General features: G+C 41.1%; 1 protein-coding gene across 1 annotated transcript in view; it reads left to right on the top strand.

Annotated features, from left to right (window-relative positions):
• Window positions 1-19,474: 19,474 nt before the first annotated feature.
• Window positions 19,475-22,434, top strand: part of LOC112256414 (G protein-coupled receptor 137Ba) — a 55,720-nt gene continuing 52,760 nt past the window's right edge. The window contains 1 exon segment of the mRNA XM_024429668.2: window positions 19,475-20,177. Within this exon segment, the coding sequence (XP_024285436.2) occupies window positions 19,791-20,177 (387 nt within the window). The 5' untranslated portion in view covers window positions 19,475-19,790.

Here is a 22,434-nt window from a genome sequence, read left to right on the forward strand (position 1 = left end):
TGTCTGCAACCGCTGAATAGCATAGCGCAACAGTCAAATATTACTAGAAAATATTCATATTCATGAAATCACAAGTGCAATATTTTGAAACACAGCTTAGCCTTTTGTTAATCACCCTGTCGTCTCAGATTTTGAAATTATGCTTTACCGCGAAAGCAATCCAAGCATTTGTGTAAGTTTATCGATAGCCTAGCATAGCATTATGTACACTTAGCATCAGGAAGCTTGGTCACGAAAATCAGAAAAGCAATCAAATTAACCGTTTACCTTCGATGATCTTCGGATGTTTTCACTCACGAGACTCCCATTTACACAGCAAATGTTCCATAAAGATTATTTTTATACCCAAAATACCTCCGTTTGTTTGTCGCGTTATGTTCAGAAATCCACAGGAAAGAGCGGTCACGATAACGCAGATGGAAATTCCAAATAGTCTTCATAATGTCCACAGAAACATGTCAAACGTTTTTTATAATCATTCCTCAGGTAGTTTTTAAAATATATATTCGATAATATAACAGAGTGTGTAGCTTTTTCCATAACAACGGGAGGAACAATGGCCGCTTCACTCAATTGCGCACCATCTCACTGTGAGCCCCCACCTCTCCACTTACGCAATGTGATCCTTCACGCTAATTTTTCTAAATAAAAGCCTGAAAACTGTCTAAAGACTTTTGACACCTTAGGGAAGCCACAGAAAAAGGAATCTGGTTTATATCCCTTTAAATGGAGGACAGGCACGCATAGGAACACAGAGGTTTCAAAATAAGAGGCACTTCCTGATTGGATTATCCTCAGGGTTTCACCTGCAATATCAGTTCTGTTATACTCACAGACAATAATTTTACAGTTTTGGAAACTTTTGAGTGTTTTCTATCCTAACCTGTCAATTATATGCATATTCTAGCATCTGGTCATGAGAAATGGGCCGTTTACTTTGGGAACATTATTTTTCCAAACATAAAAATAGTGCCCCCTAGCTTCAAGATGTTAAAACCTCCCGTATAAGGCCAGGTACTCCGTGGGAACGGAGGAGAGATCCAAGGCTTTACCCAAGCCCGCCGGGAGACGTCCTGGGGCAGGCTACTCTGAAATCAGACAATATGCACGGCAAAATGGACGCCAACCCATGATGGAACCCATAGCCCATTCGATTAGGGGATTGTGCCTCTAGAGCCATGAAAACCCCAAAACCATGGGTACATGAGGAGACTCCAGGAGCAGAAACTGCATAGTCTCACTGTGGTTGCCTGACATTCGCAGGATGATAGGGCCCGTATTATGGGTCTCTGCCAATAGAGCACCCATCCAGGGCTCTGATGTCCACCGGGATGGAAAGGGGTTGAGTGGAGATACCCAGCTCCGTAACCAAGGTAGTGCCCATAAAGCTCTCGTCGGCCCCAGAGTCAATGATCATGAATTTCGACTGGTCTCCCAACAACAGGGCAGCATATAAGGGGTTACGAGCAGTGAGAGATTGGAAACTCCCCATACGGCTTACAAGTGTACTCGTACCTACTGATGAGCCTGGTCTTTTAATGGGCAGGTAGATAAGAAATGTCCTGTAGCTCCACAATACAAACAGCTCTTGGTGTTCAGTCTGCGTAAGCACTCAGCAGGAGACAATCTAGCCCTGCCCAGATGCATTGGCTCCGGAGGAGGTGAGTCGACAGCCCTCTGATTTGAGGGGGCTCGGGTGACACCGGATTCTTTCAGGATATGTAGACTTCAGGGATTTCCGGAATTCCTCAGAGGCGAGGTGGAATTCGAGGACGTGCGAGGGAGATAGGGAACAGACCCCCTCTCCCTCCTTACGTTCCTGTAGCCACCCATCGACCAGGATGGTCAAGGCTATGAGGAAGTTGAGGTCCATGGGCTGCTCCCGGGTTGCGAGCTCTACTTTAATCACCTCCGACAATCCGTGAAGGAACGGGTCAAACAAGGCTTCCGGGTACCAGGCACTCTCAGCCGTCAACGTGTGAAAATCCACTGCATATTCTGCCACACTACAGGAGTCTTGATGTAGTTGGAGCAGCTTACGAGCAGCCACTTTCCCGGACAACAGAGAATCAAACACTTTTCGTACCTCCGCCAAAAACTCCTTGACTGAGGCAAACGGTGGACTGTTGCTCCCACACCACCGTAGCCCAGACGAGGACCCTCCCAGACATCAGCGTTATCAAGTACGCTATCTTTGAGTGGTCCGAGGAGAAAGAAGGCTGCAGCTCTAAAGTGAGGGAGCACTGGTAGAGAAACCACGGGCAGGTTCCAGAATCTCTAGCGTAACACTCAGGAGGAGCTAAGTTCTCGGGACACAGGGGTAGGCTGGGAAGAAGTGCCGCTGGTGTTGGGGTTGCTGAGAGTCAGCGGGATTACTGTTGTGGCTTACTGCCTAGTAGGGAATCCGCAGAATTGCCCCAGCAATGTATTGAACAGATGTTCATGGAATTCTTGAATGAGTAGGTGTGTCCAAACTCTTGACTGGTACTGTATATACACAGTAAAATAAAAGTCTACAAGTTTTTGAATTCAATATACTTAAGTATCAAAAGTAAATGGAATTGGTAAAATGTTATTAAGAACCAATAGTAAAAGCATAAATCATTTCAAATTCCTTATATTAAACAAACCAGATGGCACAATGTTATTTTTAATGACGGATAGCCAGAGGCACACTCCAACACATAATTTACAAACAAAGCATTTGTGTTTAATGAGTCTGCCAGATCAGAAGCAGTAGGGATGACCAGGGATGTTCTCTTGATCAGTGTGTGAATTGGACCATTTTTCTGTCAAAATGTAACAAGTTACTTTGGGTGTCAAGGAAAATGTATGGAGTAAAAAGTACATTATTTTCTTTAGGAATGTAGTGAAGAAAAAGTAAAAGTTGGCAAAAATATAAATAGTAAAGTAAAGTACAGATACCGAAAAAAACAACTTAAGTAGAACTTTAAATTAGATTTACTTAAGTACTTTACACCACTGCTGTACACAAATGATCGACATGTGAAATGCACTCGTACTTGTTCATGTTCCGTTGTGCAAAGATTTATTCAACCCTATAGGGTCGTTCTACCTCAAAAAGCACAAGGAGGAGGATTTCAACACTCATCCCAGATTGTTCTGAAATAGATTCTGTTAGTCAGAAACAGTTAAGATTAGCTTTCCTGCAACATTATTTTGTTGAAATATAATGATGATCTCTGAGAAATTAAGCTAATGGATTGCACATAAATTGGCCAGTTTAGATTCATATAAATGTTGAATAAATATAGTACTTAACATCAAATTTGGACCCCAAAAAATTCTAACAATGAGAAAGACATGAGGATGATTCCAAAGAAATAGTAAAAAGCCACCCACGGACTCCCACACCCCAGGCCAATCCCAACCCAACAACCAGTATACAGTATCAGTTCTCTATGTTTGACAAGTAGTGTGGAGCTGCAGCTCAGAGTATTGTTCAGTGAATTTTCTCAGTAAAACAAAACAAAAATGAGTCATTGAAGTTGTTAGGTTTATGTTCCATTATACATCCTGATATTACCAGGTTCTGACCACTAGATAGCAGCCCGTGCTTTAGTTTTGTTTACCTGGACACTGTTTCAAGCAAAAACTTTTCAGGATTTGTTGCACAAATCTGGTACCTATAATAGCATTTCCATGCTTCATATCCAAATCACGTCAAGTCACAATACATTTTTTGAAACTTTACGGTGATTTCCACATGAAGCGTAAAAATGCAAATATAGATACCTAATAGCAGGAACAGCAGCATTTAGTGGTCAGAACCTAGTCAAATCAGGATGTAGGATGGGACATTAACCTAACAACTTCAATAACACATTTTTCTGAAGAAAAAAAAAAGCATCACCAAATTCACTGAATGCATTACATAAGATGAAAAAACAATAATCAGAGCAGCAGCTCCATACTACTTGTCAGACATAGAGAACTTGATACTGTATACTCATTGTTGGGTTGGGACTTCTTTGGAATCCTCATGTCTTTCTCATTGTTCAAATTTTTGGGGTCCAAATCGGATGTTATGTACTATATTTATTGAATATTATACACTGAGTGTACAAAACATTATGCTGTTTCCATGACAGACTGACCAGGGGAATCCAGGTGAAAGCTATAATCCCTTATTGAATGTCACATTTTAAAATCCACTTCAAATCAGTGGAGATGAAGGGGAGGACAATTGAGACGTTGAATGTGTATGTGTGCCATTCAGACGGTAAATGCGCAAGACAAAATATTTAAATGCCTTTGAAGGGGCTATGGTAGTAGGTGCCAGGCACATTGGTTTGTGTCAAGAAACGCAACGCTGCTGAGTTTTTAACCCGAAAATGTTTCCGGTGTGTATCAACAATGGTCCACCACCCAAAGGACATCCAGCCAACTTGACACATCAGTGGGAAGCATTGGAGTTAACATGGGCCAACATACCTGTGGAACGCTTTCGACACTTTGTAGAGTCCCATGCCCCAAACAAATTACATTTACATTTGAGTCGTTTAGCGATTTACAGGAGCAATTAGGGTTAAGTTCTTTAAGGGGGGGTCAAATTGTATTGCAACAAAGTTATGTTGAATGAAGGCTAATCTTATCCGTTTCTAACAACAACAAAATTATTTCAGAACAATTTGAGATGGTGGGTGTCATGGTTGTTTGTAGGTGGGCTACATGCAACACAATAGTTCAAATTAATAGATTGATTCTAAAAGAGGATAAATGTGAAGGGACAGAGAGTGTAATACTTACCATCGTCTCTAACATGTCGGCTCAGGATTCCCAAGCAGTCCTATTTCAAGTCAGAATGTTCAACAAACTTCACTTCAATTTATTTGACCTGTTGTCTGCTAGTTTTTATTTTCAACACTGAAGCAATTCACATGCTACATGGGCCTAACCGAATCACAGACCGAACGTTGTTCCACGCAATCAGCTGGTAAATTTTACAAACACTTCCAGCTGATTGCGAGGAAACATTCTTTTATCGACCACGTTCAGTTACATTCAGCTGTTGTTTACATATTGTGCAGCACATGAAATGCATCAGGAGGTTCTGGTTCTGCAAAAAGTCAGGTAAACAACACTTTCCTGTAGATGCGCCATCTCCACCTCCTACTGTCAAAAGGACCAACAGCATGTACAACCAGTAAAGTAAGTGTAAATATCAGCTCACTCAACATTCTGGCTTGTAGAGACTCTTGAGCCTTTTTTATGATCATTCATTTCAGACTGAATATCCATGGGGTAACCATTGTAATAGTCTGATGTTTTGGCAACTTCACACTGTGCTTACAAAGGGTATAATTTGACTGTGCGTCACACAATAGCACAATCAAAACGAGAGACTTTGCAAGCGTACTGTGCAGGAGTTATTTTTTCCATTATGAACACACAAATAAAAAACACTATGGTTATGTCAGTGTGCTGTATATCGGACAAGTGAGCAGACATTCCAGGATACACAAACCTCCACAGCTATGTCAAAGCTCCTTCCTAACAGAGAGGCTAAGAAGCTTCCGCTGAAGCGAGGAGCAGCCTCCCACTAAAGCCATGCTCAAAGTATTGATTAGCTTAAGTGACACATCAATCCATCAGTTGCCTCCATTATATGTTACCTGGAGAATGGAGACACACCCTACACAAAGACATTGACTCTGCAGGCACTGACTGAAAAATAGAGTTATCAGAGTTCTTAAGGTGAGAGTTGAATGGAGGAACCTTGAATGAAGTTGATACGAACCAGGCCCTGTAGCCCCCAGTCCCACTCCTATTCCCCAGGCGCTATCATTTGTTGACTTCTGTAACTGTAAAAGCCTTGGTTTCATGCATGTTAACATCAGAAGCCTCCTTCCTAAGTATGTTTTTTTTCACTGCTTTAGCACACTCCGCCAACCCTGATGTCCTTGCTGTGTCTGAATCCTGGTTTAGGAAGGCCACCAAAAATTCTGAAATTTCCATCCCCAACTATAACATTAGCCATACTTTACAGCTGGCTACCCCTACACCCGTCAACAGCTCTGCACCCCCCGCAGCAACTTGTCCAAGCCTCCCCCATTTCTCCTTCACCCAAATCCAGATAGCGGATGTTCTGAAAGAGCTACAAAATCTGGACCCCTACAAATCAGCTGGACTAGACAATCTGGATACTCTCTTTCTAAAGTTATCCGCCGCAATTGTTGCAAACCCTATTACTAGCCTGTTCAACCTCTCTTTCGTATCGTCTGAGATGCCAAAGATTGGAAAGCTGCAGCGGTCATCCCCCTCTTCAAAGGGGGAGACACTCTAGACCCAAACTGTTACAGACCTATATCGATCCTAAACACTATGGCTTTCCCTTCTAAGACAAGGTCTGTGTCGAAGCTCTTCAGGACATTAGCACCCCTACTAGACAACATAGTTTATTGTCCATTTACTGAGAAACAAAAAGTTGACTTCTGCCCATCTCAAAACATAGGCTGTTTTAATACTACATTGTATACTGTAGATGTGTATTATGCATAATGTTAGGACAAGAGTCAATCAAGATATATATACAATCCACACTTGAACAAATAAGCTTTCTTCATGAGCTTCTCTCCAGTGTAGTACTTTTCTACATGTTCATTAGTATAATTCGCCTGCAAACATGCATCGACGTCGAAAAACAATACATTTCTCACAACAGAGGTTTGTTTACTTTGCTCTCCACATACTATAAGTGTACATGTAGTGCAAAACAAATCAAAGTGATCAAATAAAATACCTGGAGTCTGAGTCTCTCTTAACAGCAGCCTTTTGGCAGCCAAATTACAGCCGACAACAAGCCTCTGCAGTCCATCCCAAAACTCATACCATTTCTTATAATAACAGTCTGTCAGTGACGATTTAATCCCAATAACATTGAGTGGCTGCTGCCAACACACTGACTCAACTCCAGCCACTTTAATAATGGGAATTGATGGGAAATGATGTATCACTAGCCACTTTAAACAATGCTACCTAATATAATGTTTACATACCCTACATTATTCATCTCATATGTATATGTATATACTGTACTCTATATCATCTACTGCATCTTTATGTAATACATGTATCACTAGCCACTTTAACTATGCCACTTTGTTTACATACTCATCTCATATGTATATACTGCACTCAATACCATCTACTGTATCTTGCCTATGCCGCTCTCTACCATCACTCATTCATATATCTTTATGTACATATTCTTTATCCCCTTACACTTGTGTCTATAAGGTAGTAGTTTTGGAATTGTTAGCTAGATTACTTGTTGGTTATTACTGCATTGTCGGAACTAGAAGCACAAGCATTTCGCTACACTCGCATTAACATCTGCTAACCATGTGTATGTGACAAATAAAATTTGATTTGATTTGATTCGATGTCTTATTTGTTACTATTGTGGAGTGAACAACGAAAGCGGGTCAAATGTTTAAGTAGAATCAACAATGTGCTATCCACAAAGAAAATGCGGCGTTATGTTTCACTATATTGGATCATTCCAATATAATGGTATCACTCCGGAGGAGGGATGGTGGCTCTTGCTGCCACAAACTGTAATTTACCTTACACAACTTGCCGAATAGCTTGATCTACAGTTGAAGTCGGAAGTATACATACACTTAGATTGGAGTCATTGAAACTCGTTTTTCAACCACTCCACAAAATTATTGTTAACAAACGACAGTTTTGGTAAGTCGGTTAGGACATCTACTTTGTGCATGACACAAGTAATTTTTCCAACAATTGTTTACAGACAGATTATTTCACTGTATCACAATTCCAGTGGGTCAGAAGTTTACATACACTAAGTTGACTGTGCCTTTAAACAGCTTGGAAAATTCCAGAAAATGATGTCATGGCTCTAGAAGCTTCTGATAGGCTAATTGACAATTTGGGTCAATTGGAGGTGTACCTGTGGATGCACTTCAGGGCCTACCTTCAAACTCAGTGCCTTTTTGCTTGACATCATGGGAAAATCAAAAGAAATCAGACAAGACCTCAGAAAAAACATTGTAGAACTCCACAAGTCTGGTTCATACTTGGGAGCAATTTCCACGCCTGAAGGTACCATATTCATCTGCACAATCAATAGTACGCAAGTATAAACACCATGGGACCACGCAGCCGTCATTCCGCTCAGGAAGGAGACGCGTTCTGTCTTCCAGAGATGAACTTACTCTGGTGCGAAAAGTGCAAATCAACCCCAGAATAACAAAGGACCTTGTGAAGATGCTGGAGGAAACAGGTACAGAAGTATCTATATCCACAGTAAAACAAGTCCTGTATCAACATAACCTGAAAGGCCACTCAGCAAGGAAGAAGCCACTGCTCCAAAACACCATAAAAAAGCCAGACTATGGTTTGCAACTGCACATGGGGACAAAGATCGTACTTTTTGGAGACAGGTCCTCTGGTCTGATGAAACAAAAATATAATTGTTTGGCCATAATGACCGTTGTTATGTTTGGAGGAAAAAGGGGGCGCTTGCAAGCCAAAGAACACCATCCCAACCGTGAAGCATGGGGGTGGCAGCATCATGTTGTGAGGATGCTTTGCTACAGGAGGGTGTTGTGCACTTCACAAAATAGATGGCATCATGAGGGTGGGAAATTATGAGGATATATTGAAGCAACATCTCAAGACATCAGTCAGGAAGTTAAAGCTTGGTCGCAAATGGGCCTTCCAAATGGACAATGACCCCAAGCATACTTCCAAAGTTGTGGCAAATGGCTTTAGGACAACAAAGTCAATGTATTGGAGTGGCCATCACAAAGCCCTGACTTCAATCCCATAGAAAAGTTGTGGGCAGAACTGAAAAAGCATGTGTGAGCAAGGAGGCCTACAAACCTGACTCAGTTACACCAGCTCTGTCAGGGGAAATGGTGTTGTTTTGATTGTTCTTTCCCCTCAAGAGTGTAAGAGTATTGTGATGGGCTTTCCACTACATTGAGACATTAACATTGGAGTTCCTTAAAACTTCTTAAGGCTAGGGGGCACTATTTTCATGTCCGGATGAAAAGCGTGCCCAAAGTAAACTACCTGCTACTCAGGCCCAGAAGATAGGATGTGCATATTATTAGTAGATTTGGGTAGAAAGCACTGTGAAGTTTCTAAAACTGTTTGAATGATGTCTGTAAGTATAACAGAACTTATTTAGCAGGCGAAACCCCGAGGACAAACCATCCAGGGGGAAAAAAATTGAGGTCACTCTTTTCAATGGTTTTTCTATAGGGATCTAGATTTCTAAGGCAGTTGCTTGCGGTTCCTATCGCTTCCACTGGATGTCACCAGTCTTTAGAAATTGGTTGATGTTTTTCCTTTGAGAAATGAAGTAGGGCAGTTCAGAACGAGGGTCGAGTGAAGTGTACTGTTTGTTAGATGTGCATGACCTGAAAGCTCGACTCCACTTTGTTTTTATCCGCTATTGAACGCAGTTTATCCCGTCTTAAATTTTATCGATTATTTACGTTAAAAAATACTTAAAGTTGTATTTGGAAAGTTGTTTGAAATGTCTGGATCAAGTTTACAGGGAACTTATTTTGTAGTCATGTTGCGCGAGTTGGAACCGGTGTATTTTCAGAATCAAATGTGCCAAATAAATTACCATTTTGGGGAAATAATGACAGAATTAATCGAGCAAAAGGACCATTTGTGATGTTTAATGGACTTATTGGAGTGCCAAAAGCAGAAGATCTTCAAAGGTAAGGCATGAATTATATGTTATTTCTGACTTTTGTGTTGTGCCAGGGCAGGTTCAATTATGATTTTCATGTCTATGTTTGATGGGGTGCTGTCCTCCGATAATAGCATGGTTTGCTTTAGCCGTAAAGCCTTTTTGAAATCTGACACTGTGGCTAGATTAACAAGAAGTTAATCTTTAAACCGGTGCATAACACTTGTATGATTTATGAATTATTATTATGAGTATTTCTGTTTTTGAATTTTGCACGCAGCCATTTCACTTGGTGCTGTCCAAATAACGCGTGAAGGGATCACTAAGAAGTTAACGGAGTTACTCCATCATATGGTGCTGTTTTTACTGCTTGGATATAAAACCGGCTAGGCGCTTCTGACTCACAGCAGAGACTGGAGTTATGTTGCGGGCAAAGAGTCACTTGGCCTCTGGGAGTTCCTCGACAATGGACACCATGATAGTTGCCATGTTCCTCCCGAACCGGGAGATTATAGGGCGCAAACTGCGACTGAAGCCGGGACCCCCAGAGTCTTTGATGGAGACTTCTCTGCTGCAGGCCTACCTGCAGACTCTGTTGCCCCGGCTGCAGGAGGGCACAGAGGATCTCCTCCGGGAAGCTATGGAGGTGTCTCGCCTGCTTTCCCTGCTCCAGAGGGATGTGGCCCGCGCCAATGGACGGGCCATGGTTACCACCCAGCACCATCTCTGGTTGGCCCAGTCCCATCTGCCAGCTGCTCTCCAAAGCACATTTATCCCCCACCATCACCCCAGGGCTGACGTTTGGCCAAGGGGTTGATGACATTCTGGAGCCGGCCGATAAGATTTGTAAAGCCCGGGAGACCCTGAGACGGTTCATGCTGCCTCCTCATGCCGCCTTCTCAGGCCCCGGGTACCTCCGATTCGCTTTCGAAGGGACGACTTACAAATTCATGTTTCTTCCCTTCGGCCTCTCCTTGGCACCTCACACTTTCACAAAGTGCATGGATGCTGTCCTGGCACCTCTCACGTCCCGAAGATTGTTGATCCTCAATTACCTGAATGATTGTCTGATGTGTCCCGACCACGACCCAGGTCCTGTCAGACAGAGACATGCTCCTGACCCACGTCGGCAGGCTGGGCATTACTGTAAACATCAAGAAAAGTCGTCTGATGCCCACTGGTGGGAGGAGCATGTCTTCCCATCAGAAGGGTTCAGGCGATCTTATCTTGCCTCGTCCACTTTCGGCAGGGGCGGGTGGTATCCGCCCTGACCTGCCAACAAATGTTGGGCTTGCTGACGGTGGCCTCATTGCTGAATCCCCTGGGCCTGCTCCATCTCCGGCCTCTTCAACATTGGTTCAAATCCCACTGGCTGCACCCGAAGCGCCACCATGACAGCCAGCTACAGGTGACGGCACAGTGCCTCAGGGCATTATTGAGGTGGCGCTGACGCTCCTTTCTTGCAGATGGGGTGGAGATGCGGCACATCCTCAGCAGGTAGCTGGTCAGCACAGATGCTTCCCAGATCGGCTGGGGGGTATGGCCAAGGGCACATCGGCCAGCGGGTGTTGGCTACCCCCTTGGAGCGGCAGACACATCAATGCACTTGAGCTCCGAGCTGTACTGCTGGCCCTGCTGTCTTTCCTTCCACATCTGAAGGGAAGACATGTCCTGGTGAGAACGTACAACACCACAGTGGTGGCTTACATCAACCATCAGGGTGGACTGAGGTCCCACCGTCTCCATATTATGGCACAGGAGCTCCTTCTCTGGGCCCAGGGATGTCTAGCGTCTCTACACACAGTGCAGTGCACGTACCTGGCATCCTGAATGTGACAGCGGATAGATATGCTCTCGAGGGAGGGCCCGCCACCTTGGGACTGGAGACTACATCCCCAGGTGCTACAGCACCTGTGGGACAAGTTCAGGAGGGCACAGGTGGACCTGTTTGCCTCCCTGGGCAATGCACACTGCCCCCTGTAGTACTCCATGTCAGAGCCACCAGGGCCTCTGGGCTTGGATGCACTGGCTCACAATTGGCCAGGGCTGGAGCTTCACACATTCTGCCCTTTTCCCCTGATCCAGGCTGTGCTGGACAGGACCAGGATGGTAGAGTGTGTGAAGCCATACTGGCCCAGACGACCCTGGTTCAGCCTTCGAAGAGTACATATGTAACCACGGTTATGTGAGCTATATGGACCACTCCAATCCTCTACGGTGCTAGAGGCTCCTCAAAAAAAGATGTAGCGAACATGTGTCGTGGCCATGGGGTCTATATATAGGGGCGGACCCCAGCCATGACACAGGTGTACACAGGAGTAAATCTGTAAAGTCAAGGGATAACATTTTTTGTTGGATACCTTAGCAACAAAAATACCATAATCTTCTAGAGCATTGGCTGACTTCTCCAGTTGTTCAATGAAGAGACCTATGGTTGTATTTACTTAAAATAAAAACAATTTATGGAATTATAGCCGGTGGGGTTAGAAGGTACCAACGTTAATAGTATACACAATTATAGTGTCATTAACTACATAAAACTACACTACCAATGGCAAACATACTGTAACGAAATAGGGGAATAGCATGAGGTAACTAGCGGGCCAGATGCATGGGCAAATGAAGAATGCCCTAACCAGCAGCCACAACCTCAATAAGGGTATAATCCCCCTTTGGGGGTGTTAAGGCAACTATAAAGTATGGTTGTTATAATACGATTATAATGACTAATAATGACTTATTAGTATTGTAACAACCCATTCCTAGGTAAGCTCATTACGATCTCAGAGTGAACCACTGCTCCCTATTGGACTGGGAGACCCAGGTTTGAGACACGCAAAGGGTGTTGCACGGTCGCTGTTCAATAGGCATACCAAGCCCCCCACATGTATACGCCTCTCCGAGGGCCTCAAGGGTGCCATACGACTCCTGACACCAATGTAACAAAAGGTGCCAGTGCAATGCCCCTTGCAGGTATTAAAACCTCCCAGACACTTTGGGGAGATTGTAACGTGCCTACCTGGACAAGGGTGTTTATCTGTATATTATTGTCATTTTCAAAACTTCAATTGTTTTTCAGTGTAATATGTCCACTGGCAAGTCTACAAGGCATCTTGGGGACTCGTATTTCTCTCACCTTCTAATGTCACTTACCTTGGTTTCCAAAGTATACAAAAAACATCTTTCCAGATTTCATGTTCTCATTAAAAAAATTGTCACCTGTGTGCTCAATGAGTTTATTTTTGTTCTTATTTTTTCACACCAAATACAAACATATCCATACGAACAACAACTTGCATACCCACTTAAAAAACGACTACATCTTCTCTGGCCAGACCCGCATGCTTAAACCTCCATCCCTAGTGCCTGCATTATTGTATGCCACGTGGCCTTAAATTGAACCATGCTATTTCAATATTTTCATAATAAAATCACTTGATTTTTCCATTGTGTTAATGAATTGATTTCCAAGTTTTTAGTGTACGCTTTTTCAAGAAGAGTGATGAGAAGAGAATGGTCCAGCTCGTTAGGTATCTCACTACACCCCCATATGCCATGTTTTGAAATATGCAGACAGACGGATTAAAAATACATTTACATTACAATACTTCTGACAGCCAACTTTCTACCTCCGCCTATAACTTTTGGACTTCATAGCATTCCCAGAAAGCATGGATTATTGAATCATTGTTACTTTTACAATTTAGACATGAATCTACCATTGTGCTGAAGAATGTGAATTTTGTCTCTTGTATAATCAATTCTACAGTTTATACTGGATTAAGTTTAAATTTTCGTAACTGTAACTTCATTAATTATGATCCAACTTTCCATCGATCTTGTGCTTAAGTCTTGGTTCCAATAGTTTATTATTTTTCGGTTGGTCCTTGTGTTTTGGTTATTCAGTGTTCAGTTAAATAAAAATGATGAACACGTACCATGCTGCACCTTGGTCCTCACCTTCTTCCACCAACGGCCGTGACATGTATTTCCTGTTAACAAGTCATTTACGGTTTCTATTACTTTAGTTTTCCCATGTGGAACAATTGTCAGTGAATTCTGAAAAGCTATCCAAGGATTGTTGTATAAGGTTGTGTTTTTAGGGAGTGATAATGATTCTTGTTGAATTTTCTTAAATATTGTTATAGTGTTCTTAACTATGAAGTTAATGTTCTTAGCTTTATCCTTTGAAAATAGACAAAAAGATTATAGGGATGAGCATGCGCATCTTCAAGTTCATCCTCTTTAGTTCATTTAACTGTATGTCGCAAGTAAAAGCATTGGGTAGTGAATTGATTCAATTCCAAGTGTAGAAGGTTAAAACCACTCTCAGACTTGTCTTCAATGGGGTAATTGGTATTATTTCAAATTAATACAGACATTTGGGGAGCCATGCCATAAAGAGGATTATTCTGCCTGCAATATTTATGGAAAGATTATTCCATTTAATTAGACCTGCTTTCATATTGCTGCGTAATGGAACAAAGTTATCTTTATATATTTGTTTGTTTTCACTTATTAAGCATCTTAAGTATTTAATATTTTGTGTGGTCCACTTAAAGAATTGCTGTAGAGCGTGAGCTATTATTTTTCTTATTGCCATTATTTCCTTTTTTCCACATAGGTTTTATATCCTGAGATTTTTGAGCATTCTGAAAATATTTTTTAGAAAAGGGGACATTGAGGTTTCAATATTGGTCAGGTATATCAGGAGATCTGGAAATAATTTTAGTTTATATTAATGTTTACCAATACCTGTTATGTTTGGGTCCTGTCTAATTATTTCTGCAAGTGGTTCAATTGCCAATGCAAACAGGAGAGGAGACATCCCTGTCTTTTCCCCCTTTCTAAAACAATTTCATCAGACAATGTATTATTTGTGTATATTTTTGCTTTAGGGCATTTATAAAATATAGTTTATTTCAGCTGGAAAGTTAAAAGCTTCCAAAGTTTTGAATGGAAAAGGCCATTGAAGATGGTTGAAAGCCTTTTCAGCATCAACAGCCATTATTGATGAATCTATATCTTGTTTTTGTGCATATTGTATTAAACTGAAACATGTTCTTGTATTTGTTTGTAATTGTCTATTTCTGAAGTGGTGCATTGCTCAACTTTTTGTGCACAGCAAACATATAAAGACACATGAACCATGCCATGGTGGATGAGTGGCCCACCATATGTCGCCTGGGCCCTATGTCCCCTCAGTACCCACTGAACCGGTTTCAATCAAAATTGGCACAAATGCTTATTGTCCAAATCATTTGTATTTTAATCAAATTTGGCCTTGTTTGGGGATGAAGATCATTAGAATAATACCCAATGTGCTTTGTAAATTATTTTTTACATTACATTGTTCATTTAGCAGATGCTTTTATCACACCCTAGTGCCATCACACTTCTGATTCCAATGTAGTAAATAGGGATGCAGGGTTGGAGAGTAACAGATTAGATGTCATTTGCTACATGTAACTGATTACAAAAAAATTAACTGCCATCTATTGTTACCAGCAAACATATTGTAATCAGATTAAAGACACTTTTGAAAACTAGATAATGAATTATAGGATTACTTTTAATGTCAGAAAGGAGGTTCTCTCAACAACATTAAAATCAGCATTGGAAAAAAGCCCATGTTTAAGTTTGTTCTGCCTGAGCGAGTCTGACCACAAGTCAGAGACCACTATGACACACAAAATGCATTTGATGGATCGCGGGGAAAAAAGCAGGAATAGGCTTTTGTAGGCTACAGCCCAAGCTATGTCTTCCAATGGTGCAACAGCTGTCAGCATCCAAAGATTATACATTCAACTTGAATAAACGCTTAGAAGTAAGAATGACAGCAGTGGTGTAGCCGATAAGAATTGAATTTATTGTGAATATCTACGTAGCGCAATGATGTGATTCACACTGCTGCTCGCTCGTTTGGCGTTACAGATTGTGGTTGTTGTGGATGGATGTTCACAAATGTATAGGTCTATTCGTGCTGATTAAAAAAATATGTTCATAGGCCTAATGGACACATGCTCAAACTTGCACATGTTTGATAGACTTAAACAGCTGCAAATTAAGTGTCATCAACAAAAATGTAAACAATAGTAGGCCTATAGCAAATTCAGCATATGGCATTCATTTTCCCCCTAAAAATAGTACTTTTCGGTAGGGCTCAAAGGCATTCCATGAGAGCAGCATTTATTTTTCAACTCGAAGCAATGAGCTCAATCAGTCCTCCATGACAACAAAATCATAAACAGAGTATACCAATAAGTCTTTCGTTTTTGGGTTATGCTCAAGTAAAACAATATGGCTAATCTATATTCCCAGATAGTGGCAGGTAGCCTAGCAGTTGGAGAGTTGGGCCAGTAACAAAAAGGTCGCTAGCTTGAATACCCAAGAATAATATTGTGCCCTTGAGAAAGGCACGATTTTGTTTTTTATTTAAACTAGACAAGGCAGTTAAGAACAAATTCTTATTTACAGTGACTGCCTACCCCGGCCAAACCCTAACGACGCTGGGCCAATTGAATGCCGCCCTATGGGGCTCCCAATCACGGCCGGTTGTGATACAGCCCAGGATCAAACCAGGGTCTGTAGTGACGCCTCTAGCACTGAGATGCAGTGCCTTAGACCGCTGTGCCACTTGGGAGCACTTAATTTCTCCATGGTTGCCATTGATAATGGCAGACCATGGTCGTGATCCCACTCTCCAAGGGTGTCTCAATTAATACGCACTTGTACATTAGACAAATATAAGCACCCACCTAATTATTTTATTTATTATTTTATTTCCAAGTCCTATTCTTGAAGATCAAGGGGTACTAAATGAATTGGAATGGCTGGAAATCTGACGTACTTTTGTTTTTAATGTAAAGATACAGCCTAATAGTATTATCTGTATTAAAGGAAAAGGTATGGGTATGAAGAAGCCTATAACCCATAAAGTAAAATGCAATATTCATTTATGGCCAGCTATGTAAAAAAACTATTTATCCTGTCTTCTTTTGATGCCTCTTAGGGGGGAAATAATCTAAAAGTAACTGAAAGTAATCAGATTACATTACTGAGTTTGGGTAATCCAAAAGTTACATTACTGATTACAGGTAACTAGTAACTGCAATGGATTATGTTTAGGAAGTAACCTACCCAATCCTGATAGGAGGCCACAAAATTGTGAGCTGCTATTTAAAAAAAATGGTATAGACAAGTATTTTGTATTTTGAAAATGTGTAACTTATTACAAAATACATTGCATGGTAGTTCAGGCCAGTGAAATACAAATGACAAAATACTCTAAAGTAATTGAAATACCTATTTCAAAAACTAAGGGAACATAGGGCTGAGGGAACATAGGTTGAGGGAATATAGGTCCCAGGCAGCATAGGTCCAAGGCAACATAGGGCTGTGGAAACAGACATAAGCTGCATTCCAAACACGTAAGACAAACACTCCCCCAGCCCTCAAATTAAGTGGACACTTTTGATGACATATGATGAATTGACACTTGCAGGGCAAGGGGCGAGGGAAGAATGAATACATTTTAACTGACCTTGCCTGGAAATTCATCACTCGTTCATCCTATGGTTGTGTTTCCAGTCATCATGGAACCACCGGTAGTTGTTGTGTGTGCATTAAATGCACTAGAGTCAATTATGAATGCATTTCACATCTTGGCTAGAAGACAACACATGGGCAGACATCGAATACTAGCCATCCGACAATATCACAGTGTAAATAGAAAATTACAATATGTAAGTGGAAAGTTATATGTTAGCTAACGCTTCCAAAAGCTAACCAAACAAAAACATAATTACTTTTACGTTACATGTTTGTGCCATCATGTGCATTAGCACAATTTCTAAATTATTGACATTAGTCTTTACTTACACTTTTTTTCTTTATTTAACTAGGCAAGTCAGTTAAGAACAAATTATTATTTTCAATGACAACCTAGGAACAGTGGGTTAACTGCCTTGTTCAGGGGCAGAACGACAGATTTGTACCTTGTCAGCTCGGGGACTCAAACTTGCAACCTTTCGGTTACTAGCCCAACGCTCTAACCACTAGGCTACCCTGCCACCCCACTTACATGTTGACGTCTCCATATTGATGTTGGTTTTAAGTTTTCACTGACTTTTCTCTGCAAGTGTATTGAATAATGGGATGTTTCAGGCCCCGGAGTGAACAGAATTGTACACAAATGAGAATTGATAAAATAATTAGGCCGGAGGGGCTTACACAGAACCCAAACCGGCTGCGTGCATGCGCCATCGTGCATACATTTATTTTGTCCCCCTACACCAAACGCAGTCCCGCCATGCAGGTTAAAATATCAAAACAAACTCTGAACCAATGACATTAATTTGGGGACAGGTTGAAAAGCATTAAATAGCGAATTTGTCCTATTTAGCTAGCTTGCAGTTGCTAGCTAATTTGTCCTGGGATATAAACATTGAGGTGTTATTTTACCTGAAATGCACAAGGTCCTCTACTCTACGACAATTAATCCACACATAAAACTGTCAACCGAATTGTTTCTAGTCATCTCTCCTCTTTCCAAGCTTTTTCATCTTTGAACTTATATGGTGATTGGCATCTACACTTTCATAGTATTAACACAATGACCAGCAACACAGTCCGTTTTTCAATCACCCATGTGGGTATAACCAATGAGGAGATGGCACGTGGGTACCTGCTTCAATAAACCAATGAGGAGATGGGAGAGGCAGGACTTGCAGCACAATCTGCTTCAGAAATAGAAAGGACTTCCATTTTATCCTTTGACAACGCAGGCGTGTGCAATAATTGAATAACAGAGATTTCTAAATGTATTTTGCAGTCAGGGTATTACGTTGCCAACTTCCCTTGCTTGGCTAATTGTTTGAAACGCAGCCACGGTCCTGAGCCTAACATATAGCTCAAGCAACTGACACAATCTAGTAGCAATAACTTGAATATTTTTGACATAATTCAAAGTAATTTGTTATTGCTAACATTACTAACTAACCAGGCAAGGGACATTTAAATGCAATGTCTTGATAAGGGCACTCTAGTAAATTGCAGAAAGATGAAATATAACTAGCTATTCGACAATTTACACTACCTGGTAACGAGCTGTATTTTTAATTGCTTTTGGTGATTATGTAGATAAACTACCCACATGAGAGAGGGATGCAATTTTTGTGTTGCTGTTTATCTTCATGAGTCCCAATTAACTATTCAATCAGAGTGATGGATTTTGAAATTGAAAAATAAGAGGGCTGCACCTTTAGAACTGACATCATTATAAACCAATTAAAAAAGAAAGATTCTGGAGGCTGGGCACCACACTGACCAATGATGAAGTAGTGGGTGGAGAGAGAATTATAGAAGGGGTTCTCGGCTGAAATTGGACACCATTTTGGTTTTAGGTGAAGCATTTCAACGCAGAATGTGATCAAAAGGGAGCCAAGATGGCGTTGGGAGGGAGCCAGTGCACGGTTATTGGTCAAGTGGCGGCCCCTAAATTGCAACGTCGCTTGGTCGTCACTAGTTACCCCAGCCACCAAGTCTTAAACCCCGCCCATTTATATAATTTATCTTCCTAAAATTGTATTTTAAACCTCGCCCTAAACATAACCTTAACGACATTGCTAACACTATGCCTAAACCTAACCTTGTCAGTTTTGTTTTAATGAATTTTTAACGATATTGCCAATTTTGACTTTGTGGGTGGGGTAACTAGTGACAACCGCTACTCTCTCAGCTGCTCGCTCCCTGCATCACGCCCCCTTTTTTCCCCTCTTACTTAGTTTTTTTTTGCACGGGGGAGCTGCTGTGCGGAGATTGGGGGTGTCCCCTGGAGTGTTTTCTTGTTTGTCTTCTGTTTTATACCTAGTTGTAAAGTCATCCATGGTAGAAAGTCACACACATGCTATCGCTAACCATTCGTTTTAGTTAGGGCAGTTGATTTTATGCGCTCGAGCTATTGTTTTTCAGTGGACGTTTATGTTTTTTTGTGTTTTTTTTACATCAAAAGTTTGACCTTTTTATTATTTTAGAATTAAACATTAGATATGCTTATTTAAGTCGTCGATGTTAGATTTATCCGTTCGCTATGTTGTTGACAGATAACCAGGTCAGCCTCAGTGATTTCACGTCTGTAACGGACTCAAGTGATGAACCGATTCGAGCTGCGGTTCCTCCGTCTGTGGAGCTCGGACTCACCATTGTGTATACCATCCTATATTCCCTGCTTTTTGTGTTTGTTTACTTGCAACTTTGGCTCATTTTGCGTTATGGACACAAGCGCTTCAGCTACCAGAGTGTCTTTCTTTTTCTCTGTTTGCTGTGGTCAGCGCTAAGGACTACATTATTTTCATTCTACTTCAAGAACGTTGTCCAAGCGAACCAGTTGCAGCATTTCCCTTACTGGCTTTTGTACTGTTTTCCAGTATGCCTCCAATTTTTCACTCTGTGTCTGCTCAATCTTTATTTTGCACAGGTAAGTAAGTGCATGTTCTATATTGATACATGTGATTTCAGATGTTGCGAAGACATGATTTTCATGTTGCCTGTCACACAATGACACGTCTGTCAAAAGTAATCAAAAGTAAATCAACTAAACGTGATTATCATTTTTTTTGGACATGACGTTTCATGCTTTATTTATGAGTGAAGATGATGTCTGTTGACAGTATGCATATAATGGCAATTAATCCATTAGCCTTGGATGGTGCAGACATGTCTTGTTGTGCCTTAACTCTTAAAGAGACCTATATTGATTCAGTGATCTAGAAATGCTCAGATTAATAGCTTTGACAAACAACTCCTTCTATTGTCCTGATAATGTCACTTTATCACGAATCCCGTCCTGGCTGCTTTCTTATATTTCTGCAAAAGTGAACAACAATATCTTCCAGCCCAGTCAGTGCTGTTGTTGACAACAGCAAATGCCCAGTATCTGATCTTCTCTTGAGATGGTCATGTATGTTTCTGGGGCAAGAACAGAAGTTCACAGCTGGGGGTGACAGTCACTAGCACCCCCAAGACCCACTGTTCTCTCAGCCTCTCACAACCTGATTAGCTCTCCTGGGACCCCATTAGGTACATTATTGCCTCACACTTCTTCACCTTCTCTGGGACACTTGCCAGAATCAGAAACACATTTTATATAGTGAGGCAGATTTGGAAGGAATTGTGCATTTGGTAATAAAAACACCAGATTTCATACATAGTATGGCCCCCTGTAATAATTTAGAGATTTCACAATGTCACGTGAGTCTTAAGTGAAAAGTGTGTGTTAATCTGGTAGATGTTTGCTTTATCCAAATTAAGTCTTCATCAGATTTCAAATCTAGACCAGGTAGGCTAGCCCAGGGTTTTCCCAAATGTTTTCATTCGGGGCCCCCCTTTGCGAGTCTATTTCTATGAGCACAAGCACTGTTCATGAAGCAAACTGTTTGCTGTTAACTGTAATTTTGCAGGTTTAATGCTTATTTCCAGCAATTCTATAATTTCTTTCATGGGTGCAAAGAAAATGTAGCAGTTTTAAAGCAAACTTTCTTGTGGTGCTATACATTTTGCAATGTCTAGTGTATATTCATGTGATATTTCAGTGACAAAAAAATTGAAACAATATCTATGGGCTAAAAAACCTAAATAAAAAAACATTAGCTGACATGGGCTAGTTAATCTGGACATTTCTGAAAAGTTTTCAATAGCTCTCTAAGGTATGCAATGACTAACATCACAAGAGCAACTGATGATGTACTTCCCAATTTCAAAATTGCACTTGTGCATTCTACTATTAGAACTTTCAAGAGTAAGTTTAAAGCCGGACTGAGTATGTATTATGCATACTACATACTTAAACTACATACTAGTTACTCATCGTCGCATACTGATTAGAAGGTACTGTTTCGTAAAAGGTATGCCACGGTCGCAACGCAGTAGCTGAGTATGTGGGGCGGGGCCGAGTGCAGGTGGACTTTTCGAAATTCAACAGACATGCATTGCATTAACCAGCCTGATAATAGCTCATTTCCAATATGATGAATTTCTCTAAACTGAATAGAATATGAATAGAGATGTAGGCCGACTCAGGCTGCCTTTAACCTCTAGGGTATGTGGGACGCTACCTGGACAACATTTAGTGAGATTGCAGGGCGCCAAATTCAAATACAGAAATACTCATTATAAAAATTCAGAAAAGATGCAACTTACATAGGTTTAAAGATGAACTTCTTGTGAATCCAACCACGGTGTCAGATTTAAAAAATGCTTTACCGCGAAAGCATACCTTACGATTATTTGAGAACATAGCCCAGCAGACAAATCATTACAAACAGTAACCAGCCAAGTAGAAGCGTTACACAAGTCAGAAATAGAGATCAAATTAATCACTTACCTTTGATGATCTTCATATGTTTGCACTCAAGACGTTCAATAAATGTTCCTTTTGTTCGATAAAGTCTCTCTTTACATCCGAAAACCTCAGTTTTGTTCACGCGTTTCTTCAGTAATCCACAGGCTCAAACGCAGTCACATCAGGCAGACAAAGAAAAATCCAAATTGTATCCGTAAAGTTCATAGAAACATGTCAAACAATGTTTATATTCAATCCTCAGGTTGTTTTTAGCCTAAATAATTGATAATATTTCAACCGGACAATAACGTTGTCAATATAAAAGGTAAACAAGAAAGGCACTCTTTCGGTCGCGCGCATGAAAAGCTCTGTGACACGGCAGGGTCCACTCATT

Source organism: Oncorhynchus tshawytscha, linkage group LG24, assembly GCF_018296145.1.
Source record: "Oncorhynchus tshawytscha isolate Ot180627B linkage group LG24, Otsh_v2.0, whole genome shotgun sequence".
Lineage (NCBI taxonomy): Eukaryota > Metazoa > Chordata > Actinopteri > Salmoniformes > Salmonidae > Oncorhynchus > Oncorhynchus tshawytscha.